At 40.3% G+C, this 21,194-nt stretch overlaps 1 protein-coding gene across 3 annotated transcripts in view; it reads left to right on the plus strand.

Moving 5' to 3' along the window:
* Positions 1-21,194, plus strand: part of RPA1 (replication protein A1) — a 52,350-nt gene that overhangs the window by 20,566 nt on the left and 10,590 nt on the right. For 2 of the 3 annotated variants that reach the window (XM_033423269.2, XM_004267055.4), the window contains 7 exons: positions 3,572-3,660; positions 14,499-14,591; positions 16,892-17,024; positions 18,199-18,301; positions 20,132-20,200; positions 20,347-20,539; positions 20,698-20,837. In XM_033423269.2, the coding sequence (XP_033279160.1) occupies positions 3,572-3,660; positions 14,499-14,591; positions 16,892-17,024; positions 18,199-18,301; positions 20,132-20,200; positions 20,347-20,539; positions 20,698-20,837 (820 nt within the window). Of the gene's footprint in view, positions 1-2,810; positions 2,989-3,571; positions 3,661-14,498; positions 14,592-16,891; positions 17,025-18,198; positions 18,302-20,131; positions 20,201-20,346; positions 20,540-20,697; positions 20,838-21,194 lie in introns of those variants that run through there. The other variant, XM_033423270.2, reaches the window with a different exon arrangement.

Raw genomic sequence — 21,194 nt, forward strand, 5'->3', positions numbered from 1 at the left:
TGTGTTTTCTTTCTTTCTTTTTTTTTTTGGTGACATCTTGAGATATAGTCCATATACCATACAGTTCATCTATTTAAAGTGTAAAATAGTTTTTACTATATTCAGAGTTGTGCAGCCATTACCACAATTAATTTTAGAATATTTTATTGCCCTCCAAATAAACCCTATACCCTTTAGATATCACCCCCAAACTCCCTATCCTCCCCAGCCCTAGACAACCACTAATCTGCTTTCTGTCTCTATAGGATTTGCTTATTCTGGACATTTCTTATAAATGAAGTCATATAATATGTGGTCCCTTGTGGCTGGCCTCTTACTAAGCATGATATTTTCAAGGTTCATGTTGTACCACATGTCAGTACGTCGTTCCTTTTTATGGCCAAATAGTATTCCATTGTATAGATATGTCACATTTTGTTTATCTAGTTGTTTGGACGTTAGGGTTGTTTCCACCTTTTCGCTATTATGAATAATGCTGTAGACGTTTGCGTACAAGTTTTTGTGTGGACATGTTTCCGTTTATTTTATATATATCTAGGAGTAGAATTGTGTGTCAAATGGTAACTTTACGATTAAATTTTTGAGGAACTGCCAGACTATTTTCCAGAGTGGCTACAGTAATTTACATTCCCTCTAGCAATGTATGAGGGTTCCAGTTTCTCCACATCTTCATCAACACAGATAATTACATCTGCCATAGTGTTTCCAGGTAAAGTATCATCTGTAGAATATTTTAGTAACTTACAGACGATGTCTTCCTTTACTTTTTTCTCCCCCCAAATTTTCTTCGTAGTTTTTCTTTCTTTTTTTTTTCTTTTTTTAGTTTATTTTTGGCTGTGTTGGGTCTTTGTTGCTGTGCGCAGGCTTTCTCTAGTTGCGGCGAGTGGAGGCTACTCTTAGTTGTGGTGCTCAGGTTTCTCATTGTGGTGGCTTCTCTTGTTGTGGAGCACGGGCTCTAGGCGCACGGTAGTTGCAGCATGCAGGCTAAGTAGTTGTGGCTCGCGGGTTCTAGAACGCAGGCTCAGTAGTTGTGGTGCACGGGCTTAGTTGCTCCGCGGCATGTGGGATCTTCCCACACCAGGGCGCGAACGTGTGTCCCCTGCATTGATTGGCAGGCAGATTCTTAACCACTGCACCACCAGGGAAGCCCACCTGGTAGTTTTTCTATATTTATTCTTCCGTACTTATTATTCTTCTTCCATATTCTTTCAAGTATCAAAAAAAAAAAAACAAAAGTCCTGTCGGAATACAAAGAACTGCAGTAAATTTACATAGTATTTGATACTAAGTCCATTCAAGAATATGGTATGTGAATCCCTATATATCCTGTTATCCATCTTCAGATTATCACTTGATATCCAATCTTGTTTTATCTAAATGCCTTCCACATCTACCCTCCTCTATGATTTTGAAGCAAATCTCGGATATATTTCCTCCACAAATATTTTAGTATATATCTTTAAAAGGTAGTAATTCTTTTTTAAAAATTCCATTTTTACACCTAAAATATCAAATATTCTGTCACTGTTCAGTTTCCAACTATTTGTGTGTGTGTGTGTAATTAATTTGTCTGTATCAGAATCCAAAGTAAAGTTCTCACTGCAGTAGGTTGATAGTTCTTTTAAGTCTCTATGAATCTAGGTTCCTCCTGCATATCTTTTTTCCTCCCTTAGTGTTTGTTTGTTGAAGAAACCAGGTCATTTGTACTTCATCCTCATGCACGGTTTCCCATAGTCTGGATTTTGCTGGTTGTATCTTTATAAAGTTGTAATGTGTCCTTGTCATCTGTGTTTTCTGTAAGTTGATATTGGTGTATTCTTCTGATATGCCGCTGGATTCTTCTTGCTGATATTTCAGTTAGGACGTATGTATATTACAAAATAAAATTAGTGGGTTTTTTTAGTGGGTTTTTTCTTAGGTTTTGGTATTAAGGTAATGCTAAATGATAATAAGCCTTCCATTTTTCTATGTTATCCAAAATTTGGATACTTTTGGAAGGTAGTTAAAATACCACTAAACATCTATGAGAGTTTTTATAGTGAATCTGTATGTAATATTCAGAAACAGATAGTTTCAAGCTTATTTTATTGAAGTAATATAACCTTGTTACGAAAACTTGATAAAGGTAGCACAAATTGATCAACTGCATGTGAAAATCCAAACTACAGCAGTCAGACCATTTAAAGACTCCATCACAATGAGGTTGGGCCTATTATTGCTTAAATAATTGCTCCAGACCATCTACTCTTTTTTTTTTTCCTTTTGGCTGCACTGTGCGGCATGCAGGATCTTAGTTCCCTGACCAGGAATCAAACCTGTCCTCCCTCCAGTGGAAGCATGGAGTCCTAACCACTGGACTACCAGGGAATTGAATTTCCCATCTACTATATTTAATGTCCGTCTCAACTGTGCTAATTCAGGCCCCGTCAGTTCTTCCTTCTGTTGTTCCCCTGCCTCCAGTTGTGTTCCCCTCAGATTCCTTCATATTGCAGTCCTCTTTAAAATACGAGCGTGATTGTGACATTCTTGTTCAAGCACGTATCGAGCAACGACTGTGGACCAGTTGCTACAGTAGACGCTGGAGGATACCTGCCATTACTGAAAGTGCAGTTTAGTAAGAGAAATAGATAATAAATAATGAATATACAACTAAAATATATCATATGTGAGTAAATAATCAAATAATGACCATAATTAACCCAAATATTAATAATTATATGCCAATATATATTAATTAAACCTGAGAGAAGTGACCTGAAGGAAAGAAGTGATGGCTGTAGAAAGGAGTATAACAGAAAACTGATCTAAACCAAAGATTAAGGCAGCGTCTGAATATTAGATGAGGCAGAATGAGAGACCATCACAATCAGAAAGCGGCGTGTACAGAGGCCTTGTGGCAGGAGAGAGCGGAATGTACACCAAGAGCTGGAAGGAAACATGGTGGAGAGCAGAGCACCACGGGGAAACGGCGCGAGATGAGCTGGAGAGGTTAGTGCGAGGCCAGACCTCACAGAGCCTTGTAGGCTGTGTGAAAAGGCTTTTAACTTTTGGCCAAAGGTCCTTGAGAAGTTATTGAAAGATTTTAAAGAATTAAAGATGGACAAAGAATTGGAAGTTCTTAGTTAATAGTAATCACAATTAAAAAATATCTGTAGTCATGGTTTTCACTGGGAAAAGGTAATTGTTCAGCAAAGTATATGTTTCTGAAAACAGATCATCTCTTGTGCCACATATTCTTGGGTTTAGTAATCTAAATTCTTACCACATCATTTGCTCCTTGAAGATACAGTATGTAGTAAGGACACTGCATTTTAATTAAGGAACTAGCTGGGAAATGAAAACCCTGCAATCATAAAAGCCCTTGATAATGATACAATGAAAGATTAAGGGAAATGTTTATGTAGGAATTGATATCATATGTTTCTCAGGTTATTCAGTAATGAAAAACAATTGACAAAGGGAAATAGTTTTATCACAGTGATTATTGGGGGAAGCTTTTTAAGTAGCTTGTCGTTTGAAGGGCTTCTGAGTTTATTTTTTCTAACATGTTTCTATTTGTTTGCCTTTGTAGGAAAGTGATTATTTTGATGGAGTTAGAAGTTTTGAAATCAGGTGAAGAAGTTGGATTAAAGATTGGCAATCCAGTGCCCTATAATGAAGGTAAAATGTTTTTTACAGGTTGTAGCAGCACTCAGTTGAATACCTCTTCATAGATTTGGAATTCTTCCTTTTGATATAGTTTGATTTGTTACTCTTACTAAAACTAGTGATTTGGGAGTCTAGTGACCAGGTTATTCTTTCATTGTTTTTCTTTTTTTTCAATACTGAAGAAATGATGGTAGGACTCTGTAAAGGAAAACCTCTCCTCTGTTTTTCTCTACACACAACAGTCATACATACTTCTGGCTCTTCTGTGACCAAATGTATGGGGTTTTTTTTCTTCCCCCTGATAAGCAGTTCTCCAGTTCTCTGTGGACACCAGCTGGGTCTCCTACAATTCAATTTAGTTCTGACACTAGCTACCTGGAGTTAGCCTCAGATTTCACAGGGTAAGGGCTCAGTTCCACTGGACTGCCTCCACCCCTCACACCCGCTCCCTTTCAGTCCAGAGTCCAGGCTGGGACTTCCCTGGTGGCGCAGTAGTTAAGAATCCACCTGTCAATGCAGGGGACACAGGTTCGAGCCCTGGTCCGGGAAGATCCCACATGCCGCGGTGCAACTAAGCCCGTGCGCCACAACTGCTGAGCCTGTGCTCTAGAGCCCACAAGCCACAACTACTGAGCCCACACTCCGCAACTACTGAAGTCTACGTCTCTAGAGCCCGTGCTCCACAACAAGAGAAGCCACCGTAATGAGAAGCCCGCGCACCGCAGCGAAGAGTAGCCCCTGTGCGCCGCAGCTAGAGAAAGCCCGCGTGCAGCAACAAAGACCCAATGCAGCCAAAAATAAATAAATAAAATTAAAAAAAAATAAAAAAGTAAGTCCAGGTTGTTATCTGTGCTTCTGACCAGCTAGCTATAAATTGTAGCTTCCTACAACTCCCTCCTCAGGTTCAATTAGAGTGATTTGCTAGAGTGGCTCACAGAACTCAGAGAAACAATTTACTTACTAGATTACCGGTTTATTACAAAGGCTATAACTCAGTAACAGTGAGGTAGAAGGGCAGGCATAAGGCGAGGTATGGGGAAAGGGGTGCAGAGCTTCCATGCCCTCAGGGTGTGCCATCTGCCTTGGACCTTCATGTGTTCACCAACAGAGGCTCCCCAAATCCTGCCCTTTGGGGTTTTTATGGAGGCTTCCTTACTTGGGCATGATTGATTGAATCATTGGTGATTAGTTCGACCTCCAGCCCCTCTAGCAGTTATTTTGAATATCTTAGTCTTTAATGTTGGTCTCCCAAAAGGGGAAGAAGAGAAAAATGAAATGGGAAGAAAGAGTGCCAGCCCTTTAAATCCCTGGAAGGCACTGCATCAGAGGGCTTAGGGCTTGCAACACTGGAGGAAGCAACCGCAGTGGTCACTGTCTCTTTGCACCTCTGTGATCAGAAGCAGCATTCACAGCACAGATCCCCAGTATATGGAGGACAGGGTCCTTTCTGCCCACCTCAGTTCCAGAAACTGTGTGCAGGCTGCTCCAGGAACAGGTCCACTGCTGTGTGCCACGTGGCTGAGGGGTGGGGAATGGGTAGCTGTTACTGTGCTAAGGGCTGGTATTGGTGGAAATTCACCAACCAAGCCTTCCTTTGAAGTTGCAAGCCTTCTACAGACTTCTGAATTCAAAGTAGTTACAACAGACGAATTCTGCCAGGGCAGTTGTAGTCTAGGTTGAGAGATAGATTCCTGGTGCTTCCTACTCTGCTGTCTTTCCAGAATCCTTTCAACAGTGATTATCTCTTGATAATAACTTTTATTTTCTTGTGAAAATATATAGGAAAGCCCAATGAAATCAGAAAAATTTAATTACTTTAAACAAGAGAGACAATAATAGCTTAGAAAAAAAGTCAAAGAATCATCAAATCACTGACTCGAGAAGGCTTGTCTGCCCCTCCATCAAGTCAAATAAACATAAAATTAGAGGGAATTACCTGGTGGTCCAGTGGTTAGGAATCCATGCGCTCACTGCTGAGGGCCCGGGTTCAATCTCTGGTCTGGGAACTAGGATCCCACAAGCCCTGCGGCACGGCCAAAAAAAAAAAAATTAGAGCCTCATTGTTCACCAAGATAAATTCCAGATTTGTTTAAAAAGTTAAAAAATGAAACCATTAAAAATAAAACTAGGGACCTCCCTGGTGGTGCAGTGGTTAAGAATCCACCTGCCAATTCAGGGAACACGGGTTCGATCCCTGGTCCAGCAACATCCCACATGCCGTGGAGCAACTAAGCCCGTGCTCCACAACTACTGAGCCTGCACTCTAGAGCCCATGAGCCACAACTACTGAAGCCCGCGTGCCTAGAGCCCGTTCTCCGCAACAAGAGAAGCCACTGCAATGAGAAGCCCACACGCAGCAATGAAGATCCAACGCAGCCAAAAATAATTTTAAAAAAATAAATAAATAAAGAGAATGGGGGGCTTCACTGGTGGTGCAGCTGGTAAGACTCTGCGCTCCCAATGCCGGGGGCCCAGGTTCGATCCCTGGTCGGGGAACTAGATCTCACATGCATGCCGCAACTAAGGCATCCCCATGCTGCAACTAAGGAGTCCACATGCCGCAATGAAGATCCTGCATGCCGCAACTAAGACCTGGCACAGCCAAAATAAATAAATAAAAATAAAATAAATATTTTAAAGAAATAAAAGAGAATGGGGCTCTATAAATGGATTGGAATAATTCACAATATTTGATTACATTAAAATTTAAAATTTTGCATGTTAGAAATAGAAAGGTGTGCAAACATAAACTAGGATAAAATAGTTACAAAAGATAAGTCTGACGAAGTGTTAGTCTTTAATATTTACTAAAGTTTTTACAAGGGAAAATTTTTTTATATTTATTATTATTATTATTGATATTATTTTTTTCAAGGAAAAATTCTCCAGTAGGAAAGCAGGCATTGGATGAGAAGAAACACTTCACAGTAGAAGGAAAACAAATGGCCAATACATAAGAAAAAATATTAACCCTTACTGGTCATTTTTGTCTTGTTCCTTTAACTGTTACATCTTGTTCCTTTAAGTATTATCACCTTTAAGTATTCTATTATGTTAGCTGTAGGTTTTTCATAGATTCTTTTTATCACTATGAGGAACTTTACTTCTATTCCTCGGTTGCTGAGAGTTTTTATCAGGAATAAAAGGTGAATTTTGTCAAATTTTTTTCTGTGTCGATGATCATATTGTTTTTCTTTTTTCATTGGTTAATTACATTCATTAATTTTTGAATGCTAAACCAATCTATGATTTCTGGGGTACGTATTATGTCATGATCTCTTTCTACTTTTTATGTATTGTTGGATTTGATTTGCTAAATCAAGCAAATCCACTTGATGTGATTTTGTTTAGAATTTTTTTTTTTTTTAAAGAAGATGTTGGGGGTAGGAGTTTATTAATTTATTTATTTTTGCTGTGTTGGGTCTCCGTTTCTGTGCGAGGACTTTCTCTAGTTGTGGCAAGCGGGGGCCACTCTTCATCGCGGTGCGCGGGCCACTCTTCATCGCGGTGCGCGAGCCTCTCACTATCGCGGCCTCTCTTGTTACGGAGCACAGGCTCCAGATGTGCAGGCTCAGTAGTTGTGGCTCACGGGCCCAGTTGCTCCGCGGCATGTGGGATCCTCCCAGACCAGGGCTCGAACCCATGTCCCCTGCATTAGCAGGCAAACTCCCAACTACTGCGCCACCAGGGAAGCCCTGTTTAGAATTTTTACATCTATATTATGAGGGATATTGGTCTGTAATTTTGTCATGCCTTGTCTAATTTTGGTATCATAGTAATCCTGGCCTCAGAGAATGAGTTAGAAAGTGTTCCCTCTTAAATTTTATGCAAGAGTTTATGTGGAATTGGTATTAATTCTTCCTTAAATATTCTGTAGAGTTTACCAGTGAAACCTTCTGGCGCTGATACATATATATGTTTTTTATGGAACGGCTTTAAACTACAAATGCAGTTTCTGTAACAGATACATAGTCATTCACATTGATTGTGTGTTGCAAGAAATCTGACCACGTTATTTAAGTTGTTGAATTTATTGGCCTATATCAAAGTAAATAGAATAAATGTTCCAATTAAAAGGCAGAAACTATTAGATTGGATAAAATAAATATAGTCCCTTATTATCCTTTCAGTGTCTGTAGAAACTGTGGTGATGTCGCCTCTTTTAGACCTGATATTGGTGATTTGTGTCTTTTTTTTCCTGATGAGTCTGACTAGGGGTTTATCAATTTTATGGACCTTTTCAAAGAATGAAGCTTTTGCTTTCCATTGTATATATAGACCACATCTTTTTTTAAAAATTTATTTATTTTTTTTACTTTTGGCTGTGTTGGGTCTTCATTGCTGTGCACAGGCTTTCTCTAGTTGTGGCGAGCAGGGGCTACTCTTTGTTGCGGTACGCGGGCTTCTCATTGCGGTGGCTTCTCTTGTTGCGGAGCACAAGCTCTAGGCACGTAGGCTTCAGTACTTGTGACACACGGGCTCAGTAGTTGTGGCTTGTGGGCTCTAGAGTGCAGGCTCAGTAGTTGTGGCGCATGGGCTTAGTTGCTCCATGGCATATGGGATCTTCCCAGACCAGGGCTCGAACCCATGTCCCCTGAATTGGCAGGTGGATTCTTAACCACTGTGCCACCGGGAAAGTCCCTTCAGGTGGTTTTTTGTTTTGTTTGTTTGTTTTGTGGCCATGCCATGCAGCTGCAGTATCTTAGTTCCCCGACCAGGGATTGAACCTGGGCCCCCTACAGTGGAAGCCTGGAGTCCTAACCACTGGTCCACCAGGGAATTCCCCCTTCAGGTGTTTCTTAATGAAAATATAACCAAATACATAAATTATATATTTTCATTCATAATCCACTTTGCTTACACCAAAGGCAGGATACTATGTACACTATCCTGTCTCTTTTTTTTATCCTGTTGTGTTTTTTAAAAATTTCGGCCTAGAGATATTTTCATAAATCTACTTAGAGATCTTCCTTATTTTTATTTATTTTTTTAACAGTATAGAGTGTTCTGTTGTGTGACTATTCCATAGTTTAAGCAGCCCTTTATTGATGGGCACTTGGGTGTTTGCATACTCTGGCTATTAAAACAGTGCTGCAGCAGATAACTTTATACATATGCAGGTACATGGTCAGAGGGGATTTGATTGCCAGAGGTGAGATTGTTGGATCAATGGATAAATGCCTTTGTGGTAGGTAGATATGCTTGGGTTCCCTCCATAGCATAGTATCATTTTGCATTCCAGCAGTATGTGAAAATACTGGTTTCTTCACAGCTATGCCAACAGAGTATGTTGCTAATCTTTTGATTTTTTTACCAATCTGATAGATGAAAACTCGCATCTCAATGTAGTGTTTAATTTGTATTCTGAGCAAGGTTAGCATCCTTTTAAATATTTAAGGGCTTTTTATTCTCTGTGAACTGTTGTGTTGTCCATTTTTCTTGTGGGTTGTGTATCTTTTTCTTCTCAATTTTTAAGAGAGTTCTTTAAGAAAAAATAGAGGAATTAGTCCTTTGTCTCTGATATGAATTACAACGTCTTTCTGACTTTGCTTATGGTTTTTTTTGCTATGCAGCAGTTTACTTTTGTTTTTATGAAGTTGAATTTTCCAGTTCTTCTTTTTTTTTTATGACTTTGGGGTTTTGAGCCATAGTTAGAAAGGTCTTCCTCACTGAGCTATAAAGGTATTCACCCATGTTTTATTCTAGTACTTGTGCAGTTTCATTGTTTGTATTTAAATCATCCATGCTGCTTCTCTCTTACAGTTGTGATGTCTTGATTTGTGGTGTTTTGGGCTTCACTTCCACATACTTTGAATTTGTCTTTTTCCCCTAGTTTCACTAAAGATGCAGTCTGTATGTGGGATGTTTGTTTATGGGACGGGTATTCATTCTTCTTGTTGCTCTCTGATTTTTAGAAGAAGTGGGAAGGTTTTGGAGTAGGTCATCACCATGCTTCTTCCAGAAATGAAACGTTCTAGATTTAATTTTTACCTACACCAAACATAATAATCTGGTGTTTTAAATTGGAAAGGGAAAGCTGGAGCCTATTCAGGTAGAATTCTAAAATATTAAATTGGAACATCACAATTGTTTTGCATTAGTAAAACTTTGTTAAAATGAGCACATTGGTTATCTTATTCTCAGCTTTTAGGAAGGAGAGTCAAGACAAAGTGATGCTTAGCATCTCTATGAAATCTTCGGATGCCGTAGGGGTGAGGGAGAGATGATTATGCCCAGCTTAGCACCTTTGGCCAGATTTCTTACATTTTTTATGTTGTATTTAATTGAATGGTTGCTTTGGATATTTTGCCTTTCAGGGGCAAAAGTATTTGAGGTAAAGAGGGGGATGAAAGGGTTAGAAGATGCTTACCACTTGAGGTCAGAACTATACAACTATGGAAAACACTCCTTTGTCTCAACACCCAGTTCCTCTGGCTCTTCCCTTTCTTCAGGGTCTGTTAAAGTGCAGAGGGATGAGACAGAATTTTGCAGTTAAGGAGTATTTGCTATTGAATTTCATTGTAACCAGATCAATAACAACATTGTTACTTGGGCCATCATGAAAATAGTTTTGTCATAGTGACTACTACCTTATGGGTGTATTTGACAGAAATGGTTTCTAATTGTCTATTGGAAAGCAAGGGGACTGTTATTAGTGGATAGAGAACTAAAGTTAGATTTGTATCCTCCTAGCACCTAACCCAGACCTGTGATGTATCAGATGACCTGACTCACTAGACCCAGCCCAGAAATAGGCAGAGGAATTCCAAAATGTGCATTGAAATTGTCTCATGGTACTAGTACCACATTAAGTAAAGATACTTACGGAATTTTCAAAATGTGAGAAGTAAAATTTCAAACACAGTTCATTTTTCATACAGTATTGGGTTGGATGGCTTTAAATCTCCCATATTTACCATTATGTATTTTTTAATCAGTATGTATGTTAGTTCTATGAACGTACACTATTTCTAACCACAGTATTACACTTAGACTTAAATTTCTTAACTTGTTGCTTAGTTATTAGTATCACTCATTATTGAAAGATACTAGCTGGAATTTTTCTCAGCCTAACTCTGTCCATTTTCTGCCAATAAGAAATTGTAATTATTGGATTGACTCTTCCTTAAATTCTTCGTGGTGGTTGTTAAGAAAGTAATTGTTGGTAGAAATTGAGTTTTTTGTTACTCTGTATACTCTGTTGTCTGTTGGCTGATTTTTCTTAGCTGGTGGCTCATTTACTATTATAATGATAATAAAAGTGATAGGTGTGAGTGCAAGTAACTTGAGGAGCTGGAGTCTGCTTTTAAATATCCTATATCCCTCCCGGGTCAGAGCCGGCGATAGGAAGCTAGCATACAGCAAAAAGGTCTAAGAATTATGACCTTGACCCACCTTATTGGAATGATTTGGTTTGCAGGTGACATAAAACTGAAGATTATCAGAAGTTGAATATCTGTATTACTGCTTTGGGGTATAATTTTAATTCTTAGGAAGATGATTATTTAGTTGTGTACTGATGTCTTTTACGTCTTCCGGTCATTGGTTGTATTGCAGTGCATTAAATTGAAGGGCACTTGTTGCTATTTAGAATGCACCAACATTCTTGCCATCCATTTGGCTTGGGAATGTCTCCTGTCTCTTGTGCCAGCTTTACAAATGTGGTCCAAAGCAGGAATTAAGGATTGCTCTAATAAACGGATTAGTAGCTTTTCCTAACTACCAGATATTGTGGTTATTAGTTATGTTTTATATAATTAGAGTTCTGGCTTCCAGAATTGGTTGCTTAGGATTAAAAATTAACTGGATGGTGGTGAAGTTGAATAGATCTAGTCAGACAAACCTGGGTTCGAGATAAGGTTCTATCTCTTCCTGTGTGACTCTGGGCAAGTTCCTTGACCTCTTAAACCCACTTTTTTCATCTCTTAAATGAGTACAGTAATGCTACCTATATATATTTTATATAGAGAGCTAAAGAGTAAATGGAATAATGCACTTAACCTTGTACCTGGTACATAGTAAGCATTCAGAAAATTGTAGCTATTATGAACATGTCTATTACAGGGCCTAATTGGAGTCTTGTTAAATATACTATTTTCATTGACTCTAAGAATCCAATGATTATAAAACTATACCATTATATTATGTACTACAAAAAGAAATTATAGCATTAATTTTAATCCATATGTTAAAATGTTTAAAAATATTGATCTTGCAATAGGTAAATAGATGTTACATTTTAAAAAATTGTGGTAAAATACACATAACATAAAATTGACATCTTAGTCATTTTTTAAGTGTTGTATCGTTCAGTGACGTTCAGTACAGTCATTGTTGTGCAACCGCCACCACCATCCACCTCCAGAGCTCTTTCATCACCCCAAACTGAAACTCTGTACCCATTAAACAGTCGCTCCCCACTCCCACCAGTCCCTGGTAACCACCGTTCTACTATAGATACCTCATAAAGGTTAGTTACATTTTGATGGAAATGAATGTAAGAGATCAGCAAGATCCTGCGACCATGTCCTGTTCAGCAAGATACTTGGAGAAGCGGGCGTGGAGAGGAGGAAGGGACTTGAGAGTGTAGATGTGTTTGAGACAGTGGGAGGGGGAGGAACTAGGGTGGAGTATAGCAGGGATTTGTGTATCTTCATGGTTCTATCTTTGAATGTTTAAATCTTTTGGTTCATTTGAATAAAATTTCATGAAGCAGGTAAAAATACAGATTAAGGGACTTCCCTAGTGGCACAGTGGTGAAGAATCCGCCTGCCAATGCAGGGGACACGGGTTTGAGCCCTGGTCAGGGAAGATCCCACATGCTGTGGAGCAGCTAGGCCCGTGCGCCACAGCTGCTGAGCCTGCACTCTAGAGCCTGCGAACCACAACTCCTGAGCCCGGGAGCCACAACTACTGAGCCCATGTGCCACAACTACTGAAGCCCACGCCCTCTAGGGCCTGTGTGCCTCAACTGCTGAGCCCCTGTGCTGCAACTACTGAAGCCCATGCTCCTAGAGAGCCCGTGCTCCGCAACAAGAGAAGCCACCGGGGCTTCCCTGGTGGCGCAGTGGTTGAGAGTCTGCCTGCCGATGCAGGGGATATGGGTTCGTGCCCCGGTCCGGAAAGATCCCACATGCTGCGGAGCGGCTGGCCCCGTGAGCCATGGCCACTGAGCCTGCGTGTCCAGAGCCTGTGCTCGGCAACGGGAGAGGCCACAACAGTGAGAGGCCCGCGTACCACAAAAAAAAAAAAAAAAAAAAAGAGAAGCCACCGCAATGAGAAGCCACCGCACTGCAACAAAGAGTAGCCCCCGCTTGCTGCAACTAGAGAAAGCCTGTGCGCAGCAATGAAGACCCAACGCAGCCAAAAAAAAATTACAGATTAATTTTTTTCCAACCACTTGGCCTCAATACTGTTTACTGAGCAACTCATCTTTTCCCTACTGATTTAAAAAAAGGTTCACTGTAGAATTTCAGAATGTTCCTTCATAAGACACATTGTCAAAGGAGAACAGTCCTCCCAAGCAATCTCATATGACACTCTGTAAATTCAGAGGTAATGGAAAAGCTAAAACGTAAACACAAAAATTCATTGTCAGTAACCTTGGGTCTTTTTTCCCTGTAAATGAGGCCTCTCAGTTTTTCTCTCTGTAGGAAGAACTAAGTAATCAGTTATGTTTAACCCTTTTAATTTGATACTAAATTAATTTTACTCTTTAAAGGCACTGTTAACTCCCATTTAGTTGTACCAGTTAAGAGTAACTTTGGCAGGAGGAAAGGAAATCAGTGTGCAGTGTGCCCATGTGAGTTAGGGCCTTGGAAAACCCAGCAGGAATAAACTCAGTGGTGGAAGAAGCAGAGGCAAGGCGGCAGGCAGGGAGCTTTTCCAGGGCTGCTCACCATGTCTGTTCTTAGGGCTCTCTAGGATATGTTTTGAGCTGCACTTGTGTGCTGCAAGCACTCTTAGTGAGCAGCCTGGATTGGGTTGACTTCTCCTTTTAGTGCCAATCACAAAGGCAACATCAAATTCCATAAATCTATGATTTTTTTAAAATTAAGTGTATTTTTGCAATTTTAACATTCTTCAGTTTCATAAACATTTGTAGAAGGGGTGAGGGGCAAATAAATACTCTGATGGTGTGGCATTTCTTATTTTATGCTTGAGAGACATGTTCGTTTCCCCTCCTTTTCCTTTTAATCTTACTGTCTCCCCGCCACAGCTGCTTCTGAACTCCATCCTCATCTCTCCTGCTGTGACAGTTCACTAGCCTTCACAGTACCGAAGGCGCTTTCAACTCTTATTTTCCACCAACTGTCAGTTGCAAAATAAGGTTGCTTTGTTTGGGAAGGAAAGGGTAGAATCCTTTCTGAATGTCTTCTTTCCCTTTGAAGCAGGAGCACTTCAGAGACAATTGAACTGCTTTTAGGTTTTTGTTACCACCCAGCTTTTTCTTCTGATAGATCCTGCCGTGAACACAGTTCTGTTGATAACATCGATTTGTTGCTATGGAAATAGTGGTAATGTCACAGATTCAGCTCAGTGACTTTACTTCAGGTTCAGGTGGGAGAAATGGGCAAGGCTTTAGGGGAGAACCTCATTAAAACCAAAAGCTATCAATTATAAGCAGGTGAGAGGTAAATGGAGCCAGCCTTTTAGGTAATGAAAACATAAGTGTGAACCCCTAGCACATTCGCTGCATGCAGTTGAGTGCCCCAGCATGAATTCCAACCCACAAGAGTCTTTGACAAAATCACAAATTTACACTTTCTCAGAGTATTTCTTCTACTTAAGTTTAAGTCTCTTAACCCAAATTACTTGCACTAAAATGGTCTTTCTCTTTTGATCACCAGGACAAGGACAGCAGCCAGCAGTTCCTCCTCCAGTCTCAGCAGCCAGTCCACCAGCCAGCAGGCCCCAGCAACAGAATGGGAGCTCGGGAGTGGGTAAGGCTGCCACGTGAGGATGCACGCCGATCGTGTGTGTCAGGCTTTCGAATGATGGTTTGAAATTTAATCTGAGACTAAAGGGAGTTTTCAGAATGCTGTTCATGACAGTTGCTTCTTGCAAAGAATAATTCCAATTCTTCCTGGAATTATTGTAAAGTGTGTGATTGAAAAAATGATTAAAGACTGTCTTTTAAAGATACTTAATATGCTTTTTTATAAAAAATCAGAATTATACACTGTTCTTTGTTAACAGTTTATCTGGTAGTTTCTCACTTACACCCTCTTGACTTGGTGAATGACATACCTTTCAAATTCTCACCTTTTAACTCTTTAGGATCTGCTTATTAAATTTGGCTTGTCTGTCTCCAGGTTTCCCATCGGGGCTCTTGTGGGTATTTGTCTTAGCTTGAAGACAGTACCATTTATGTTGGTCATAGGTCCTGCTTCTCTGTCTCACGGATGGGAAATAGTTTCTTCTTTTTAACTTCCTCTCAGCACGTCCTGAGAGGCTGTAATGGAATCATCTTGTTTACCTTCTGGCCTTTGCTTTAGGAACCTCCTCGTGTGGGACGTCGCCATTGAAAATTATGACTTGTAGAGTTTGGTTGGAATTTATTTTTAGAGTTTCTTTTCTCTGTCCCAGCTTCACCTACACCACCTATTCCCCCCCCCCTCAACTATTAGTCTCTATTTCTCAATGCTAAGATTCTAAGAAAAGCAGGGTTAAGACGTCACTAATGTTTCTCTGAAACTTGCAGGACATAAGTCTTTTTCCCCATTAGTCTTTGATGTTTTTATCCACCTTGCAAGAGCTAGCTATCTTCTATCCATCTCCCGTTCTAAGTGGCTCTATTTATACAGAACTCTCAAATTAGGTACTGTTGGAGGGGGTGGTAGAACAGCTTATCTAAAATGGTAAAGACCCTAAAAGTTACTTCCTTAGGCTAGAATACAAATAGTATGTTATTCTTCTTCCCGCCCCCCACCCCTACAGGTGTATCTTTCCAGTTGTCTATCTTTGGCTTATATTGAGATTGATTTTAAAAAAATCAGTTAACATTCCCTAAACACATAACTGGGTGCTGAAAGGAAAAGGACTGGAAGTGTATGGAGGGGAGGCTGCCTGCCAGCATGAAAACTGGATGTGTGTGTGTTGTATATAATTGTGTATTGTATACTAGGTATGTATATAGACGCACACATAAATATTCTAAATAGAGTATCATAAATATATCATAAATATCATAAATAGAGTATGTGTGCTTCCTTGTGTCACCTTGAGGTAATTGTTACTGTTGTGTGTGTAGTCGTTTCTTGACTCCCCAGTTAGAAGAGAAAATTTGAAGATCTGGGACCGTGTATGTATATTTTTTACTAAGTGCTACAAATGCCTAGAATAGTGCAGTACGGGCTGTGGAAACTCAATAAATAAATGCCAAGTAATGGAAGATTTACATTTCTAGCCAGATGCCATTCTGAAGAAATGTTTTGATATAGAATATATGAACTCATTGGACTAAATTATCTTTTCTGAATTTGGAGGTTGAAGCTTTATAGAAACAGCGTGCACGTAAAAGATTTCATCTGCTTCCAGGCTTTACGCAACTACATATCCTTCCCAAGTGCAAGACAGCTTCTCAGGCTTGGATGAAGGAGTCAAGAAGGGGTCACGAAAGCCAGCCACCTACTTGTCTTGAACCGAGAACTGATTCTTGCCCTTTGCTCCCAACTAAACCCAATCCCGTAAACTTCATTCTAGACTTTCCGTGCCTGTAAGACCAGTGGAGAACTGGGAGTTTTCTGGGGATGTTCTGAGGCGATATATTTATGATAGGTATCCTTCACCTCGAATGGTTCACCCACTGTGTCCCTTAATCCCTAGCATTTCCTTTTGCTTTTTCTCTTATGCAACTAGTGACTTGTCATCAGTTTTACCAGTCAAGAAGGTTGATTTTCTTTCTCTGACCCATTGTCCTGCCTGTTGATAACACGGGAAAAGTTTAAGAGGGTTGACCTCCAAAATAGCAGTGTCTGGATTCATTACCATTATTATCTCGACCTCAGGGTGTAAGTCAGCAGATACAGTTGTGAACATCTGTGTGCCCAGCCTTCTTCCTAGATCTACCTCTAGCCTCCTGTTTCAGTCTCTGTTTGATGTCCAAATCTCTTGATTATTTAAAAGGAAAAACTTTGTCTCTCATCTTGTATGATGTCACTAGTAATTGAGAGTTCTTGCAAAACTTACTATAAAATTTAAATAAAATAATGATTGTCCTTCTTTGTGTTTGTTTTTAAAGGTTCTACTGTATCTAAGACTTTTGGTGCCTCAAAGACATTTGGAAAACCTGGAGGTACCAGCCTAGGGAACAGCTCCGGGGCAACACAGGCCAAAGTGGTACCCATTGCCAGCCTCACCCCTTACCAGTCCAAGTGAGTTATTTCATGGAATAAGTTTAGAAGGGACTTAGAAAAGAATATAAGAGGTTATTATGGGCTCTTGAGTTACTTATATGTGAACTTCAGGATTACCACACATAAAATAGGTTTCCTCCTTTTTTTTTCTCTAGAGGGGGAGGAGATAACAAATTGTGGCAACCTTTAACTCTCAATAAAAGAATGGCAAAAAGAGCAACCATTCATAGCCTATGGAATTTCATTCGTTTTAAAAGTATTTGAAATTTAAAAGATTTAATGTTTCAAGAATCAGTTGGTAGTCCTATGAGTAAGAATAAATTTTCTAATTCAGAAGGTATTTCATCTTATCATATAAATAGGTGACTTTTAGTCTAAAAATTATTACTCTGATTTAGTTGGCTAAAAGAATCTGTGTTGTTTGTATTAACCATAGTAATATAGCCTGAACAGATATTTCTTTTATATGACTTCTTTCCATTCAAAATTAATTTTAGCTGTGGAAAATTAGTGAGTACTCGTTTCAGAATTCTTTCAGCTATGTTTTTGTTTGTTCTTCAGTTCTTTGCAATATAGGGCAGATCTGTTCCCCTGTGAAATTATGAGTAAGGTAGCTAATGTGCCAGCACCTCCGCTCAGGATGGGCCCTAGGACTGGGTGTCAGACCTCGTATCTCCTTTCTTAGTGGCCTCTGTCTGAGGTCATAGTGCTTGAGAGTGTTTTCTTTTGGTGCCTGAACCAACACCGCGTTCCATACCCCTGTATTTATATTCAGTGTGTCTTGGAAACGAGACAGAAGTTTGACGTCAGTTATATCAGTTCCCATGATTGAAAATAGCGGCAAAATATAATTGCTGGTATTACTGCATTTTCTAGCTGAGAACCTTTCATTAAGGGGATAGTGTTGCCTTGGTGATGCTTTTTGGAGAAGGGAGAGCATTCATAAATTTACTTATTTGACAGGAGAATGAGTCAGTGTTAAATCACCTTGTGTGTTTTACTATTTGCTTATTCTACAAACTGTCAAACCTGGATGTCATCGTGGGGTTTTAATTAGCTGGATTAAAATACAGCTTACACTGAAAAATGGAATATGCATAAGATAAGAAAGGCTATAAGAAGATGATAGGGAACCTTTCAGATCTTTCCCAGGTAAGACTCCAAACACTAATATAATCTATTTGGTTTTTAGGTGGACTATTTGTGCTCGTGTTACCAACAAAAGTCAGATCCGTACCTGGAGCAATTCCCGAGGGGAAGGGAAACTCTTCTCTATAGAACTAGTTGATGAGAGTGTGAGTATTTGTCAAGTGGGGAAAGAGGAGTCTTCGACTCTGAGAAACAGGGCTCATCTCTGTGCAGGACTGTGAGGTGAAAAACAATAGTAAGCCAAGAAGAAACACGATTCTTCTTGTTTTTCTTCTATTGTAGTCTTCTGATGCTGTCTGGGGGCAAAGGGTTAAAATCATAAATAAAATCCTTGATCTCAAACAAACGCATTTGTAGCAGTAGAAATTAGTTTTCTAAAGGTAAGTAGCCTCACGGGCAGGAGAAACCAGAGACACTGTCTGACTTGCTGGCAGCCTTAGTCGAAGCCCCGGGGGTTATGTCTGCTTAGGAGCCAAGTGGAGCTTTGGGCCACAGCAGAAGGCATGAAGCAGCCTTGATATGTGATAAGTGATCGGTTCTGTGGGAGATGGATTCTGGCTGTGCAGACAGTATATGCTTTTCTTTTCTTTCTTTCTTTTTTTTTTTTAATAAATTTATTTATTTATTTTTGGCTGTGTTGGGTCTTCACTGCTGCACACAGGCTTTCTCTAATTGTGACAAGCGGGGGCTACTCTTCGTTGCGGTGCACAGGCTTCTCATCGCGGTTGCTTCTCTTGTTGCAGAGCACGGGCTCTAGGCTCGCGGGCTTCAGTAGTTGTAGCTCGTGGGCTCTAGAGTGCAGGCTCAGTAGTTGTGGCACACGGGCTTAGTTGCTCCGTGGCATGTGGGATCTTTCCAGACCAGGGATCAAACCCTTGTCCCCTGCATTGGCAGGCGGATTCTTAACCACTGCACCACCAGGGAAGTCCCTCTATATGCTTTTCTTAAACAAGACCAAACCATGATGAAGAGACGAAAAAGCCATGTTGTGGAGTCTCCACAAAGTCTTGTCATGCTATTTCTCTGTCCATTAGGGTTTTTTTTTTGTTTTTTGTTTTGCGGTACGCGGACCTCTCACTGTTGTGGCCTCTCCCATTGTGGAGCACAGGCTCCGGACGCGCAGGCTCAGCGGCCATGGCTCACGGGCCCAGCCGCTCCGCGGCATGTGGGATCCTCCCGGACTGGGGCACAAACCCGTGTCCCCTGCATCGGCAGGCGTACTCTCAACCACTGCGCCACCAGGGAAGCCCCATTAGTTTTGTTTATAACTCCTAATGTATACTTCAACCATTCTTTTCAAACTGCTGCATATTTCCTATTTGTTGAAACCTCTAACAGGGCCGAAAATAACAGTTGGTTTGTTTTTGTTTTATTTTATTTTTTTTCAAAGATGGGATAATACCCTAAAATGTATTGACTGTGAGGGCAGAATCAGTGTCAGAACCTAATTTTTTTTTTAACCAAATTATTGGTATCATCTGTCATTTGGCTAAAAATTCAGCTGTTAATTTAAGTTTCTTCTCCATCTGTAGCATTTTGACTGATGGAAAAGTAAAAGTGAAAATCCAATCACAAGCAACTTGAAAGTATGACTTGTTTTTAACATTTTTGGCAGTGACTCCTGAGTATGAAGCAATTCCTCGCTGGGTGCAAACATGAGGGAAACTGGTGAATCACAGTGGCTCAGCACACTTCCCTGGGGGCTTCGGTCCTGTCACTCAGTGTTCGAAAATTTTTATTTATTTATTTTTTTAGGTTTCTAACTTGAGGTTAACGAAGCACAGTAACGGGATCAACCAGTTAAACTTGGGTTGTTTCATCAGGGTTACTAACTTGAATATGTGACTGTGAACTGTGTGTTTCTGGGGTGACTGTGCTACTGCTTTAAAGATGTCATTTTGACACTAAGATGTCCTGTTTTTCACTGGTAAAACTTGAACTCCCCAATTCTAACCTGTTCTCGCATGCTTCTGCAGGGCGAAATCAGAGCGACTGCTTTCAACGAGCAAGCGGACAAGTTCTTTCCTCTTATTGATGTGAACAAGGTACAGTAGCATGGAGTCTAGAATGGGAACAGCCGAGCGATGGGGTGAAGGGATGCTGTCTGTTGGAGAGCTATGTGATCTGTAAAGGGTTTTTATATCCAATTTGATGGCCTATCGCACGTTCCATAGCTTGGCCTCTTTTACAGGTCTATTACTTCTCTAAAGGCACCCTGAAGATTGCCAACAAACAGTTCACAGCCGTCAAAAACGACTATGAGATGACCTTCAATAATGAGACTTCTGTCATGCCCTGTGAAGATGGTCATCATTTACCCACAGTCCAGTTTGATTTCACAGGGGTTGGTGACCTAGAGAACAAGCCTAAAGACTCACTTGTAGGTAAGTATGTGTGCGAGAATGAAGAGAGTGGTGATTATTAGTTCTGTTTGCAACACATAGGGGAGGCATGAGACTTCCGTGCTTGCTGTCCAACCTCTGGTCATGCTGTAATGGGAGCCTTGACCATCTCTTGCTAAAATGTTGTGCCTGTGTTTTAGACATAATCGGAATCTGCAAGAGCTATGAAGATGTCACTAAAATCACAGTGAAGTCTAACAACAGAGAAGTCTCTAAGAGGAATATCTATTTGATGGACATGTCAGGGAAAGTGGTGAATGCTACTCTGTGGGGAGAAGATGTGAGTACCCGCGTTGAGAGGTCAGAGCACGTGCAGAGAGGCAAAGACGTAAAGAGCTTCCAGGGTGGTGGTCTTGCCCCGGAAGCGGTGGGGCTTTGGCCATGTCGGCTGTGTAGACCCTTCCTAATGAAGGGTTGGACTATCTGGGGAGTATTTGAAAACCTTTATTTGATTCACTTCTGTGAGATTTGCTGATGTAGATTTTACATAGTGAAACGCTCTTTCCTCTAATTCTCGATTAGTTTTGATGTGTGTGAATTTCTCTTGTATAGATTCCATGTGCCATTTATTGCATTCACTCTACTGTTGGCTGTTTCCCTTGTTTTCTGTAAAAATGTTTTGTGCATTCTTCTCGCT

Source organism: Orcinus orca, chromosome 19 (assembly GCF_937001465.1).
Source record: "Orcinus orca chromosome 19, mOrcOrc1.1, whole genome shotgun sequence".
Classification (NCBI taxonomy): domain Eukaryota; kingdom Metazoa; phylum Chordata; class Mammalia; order Artiodactyla; family Delphinidae; genus Orcinus; species Orcinus orca.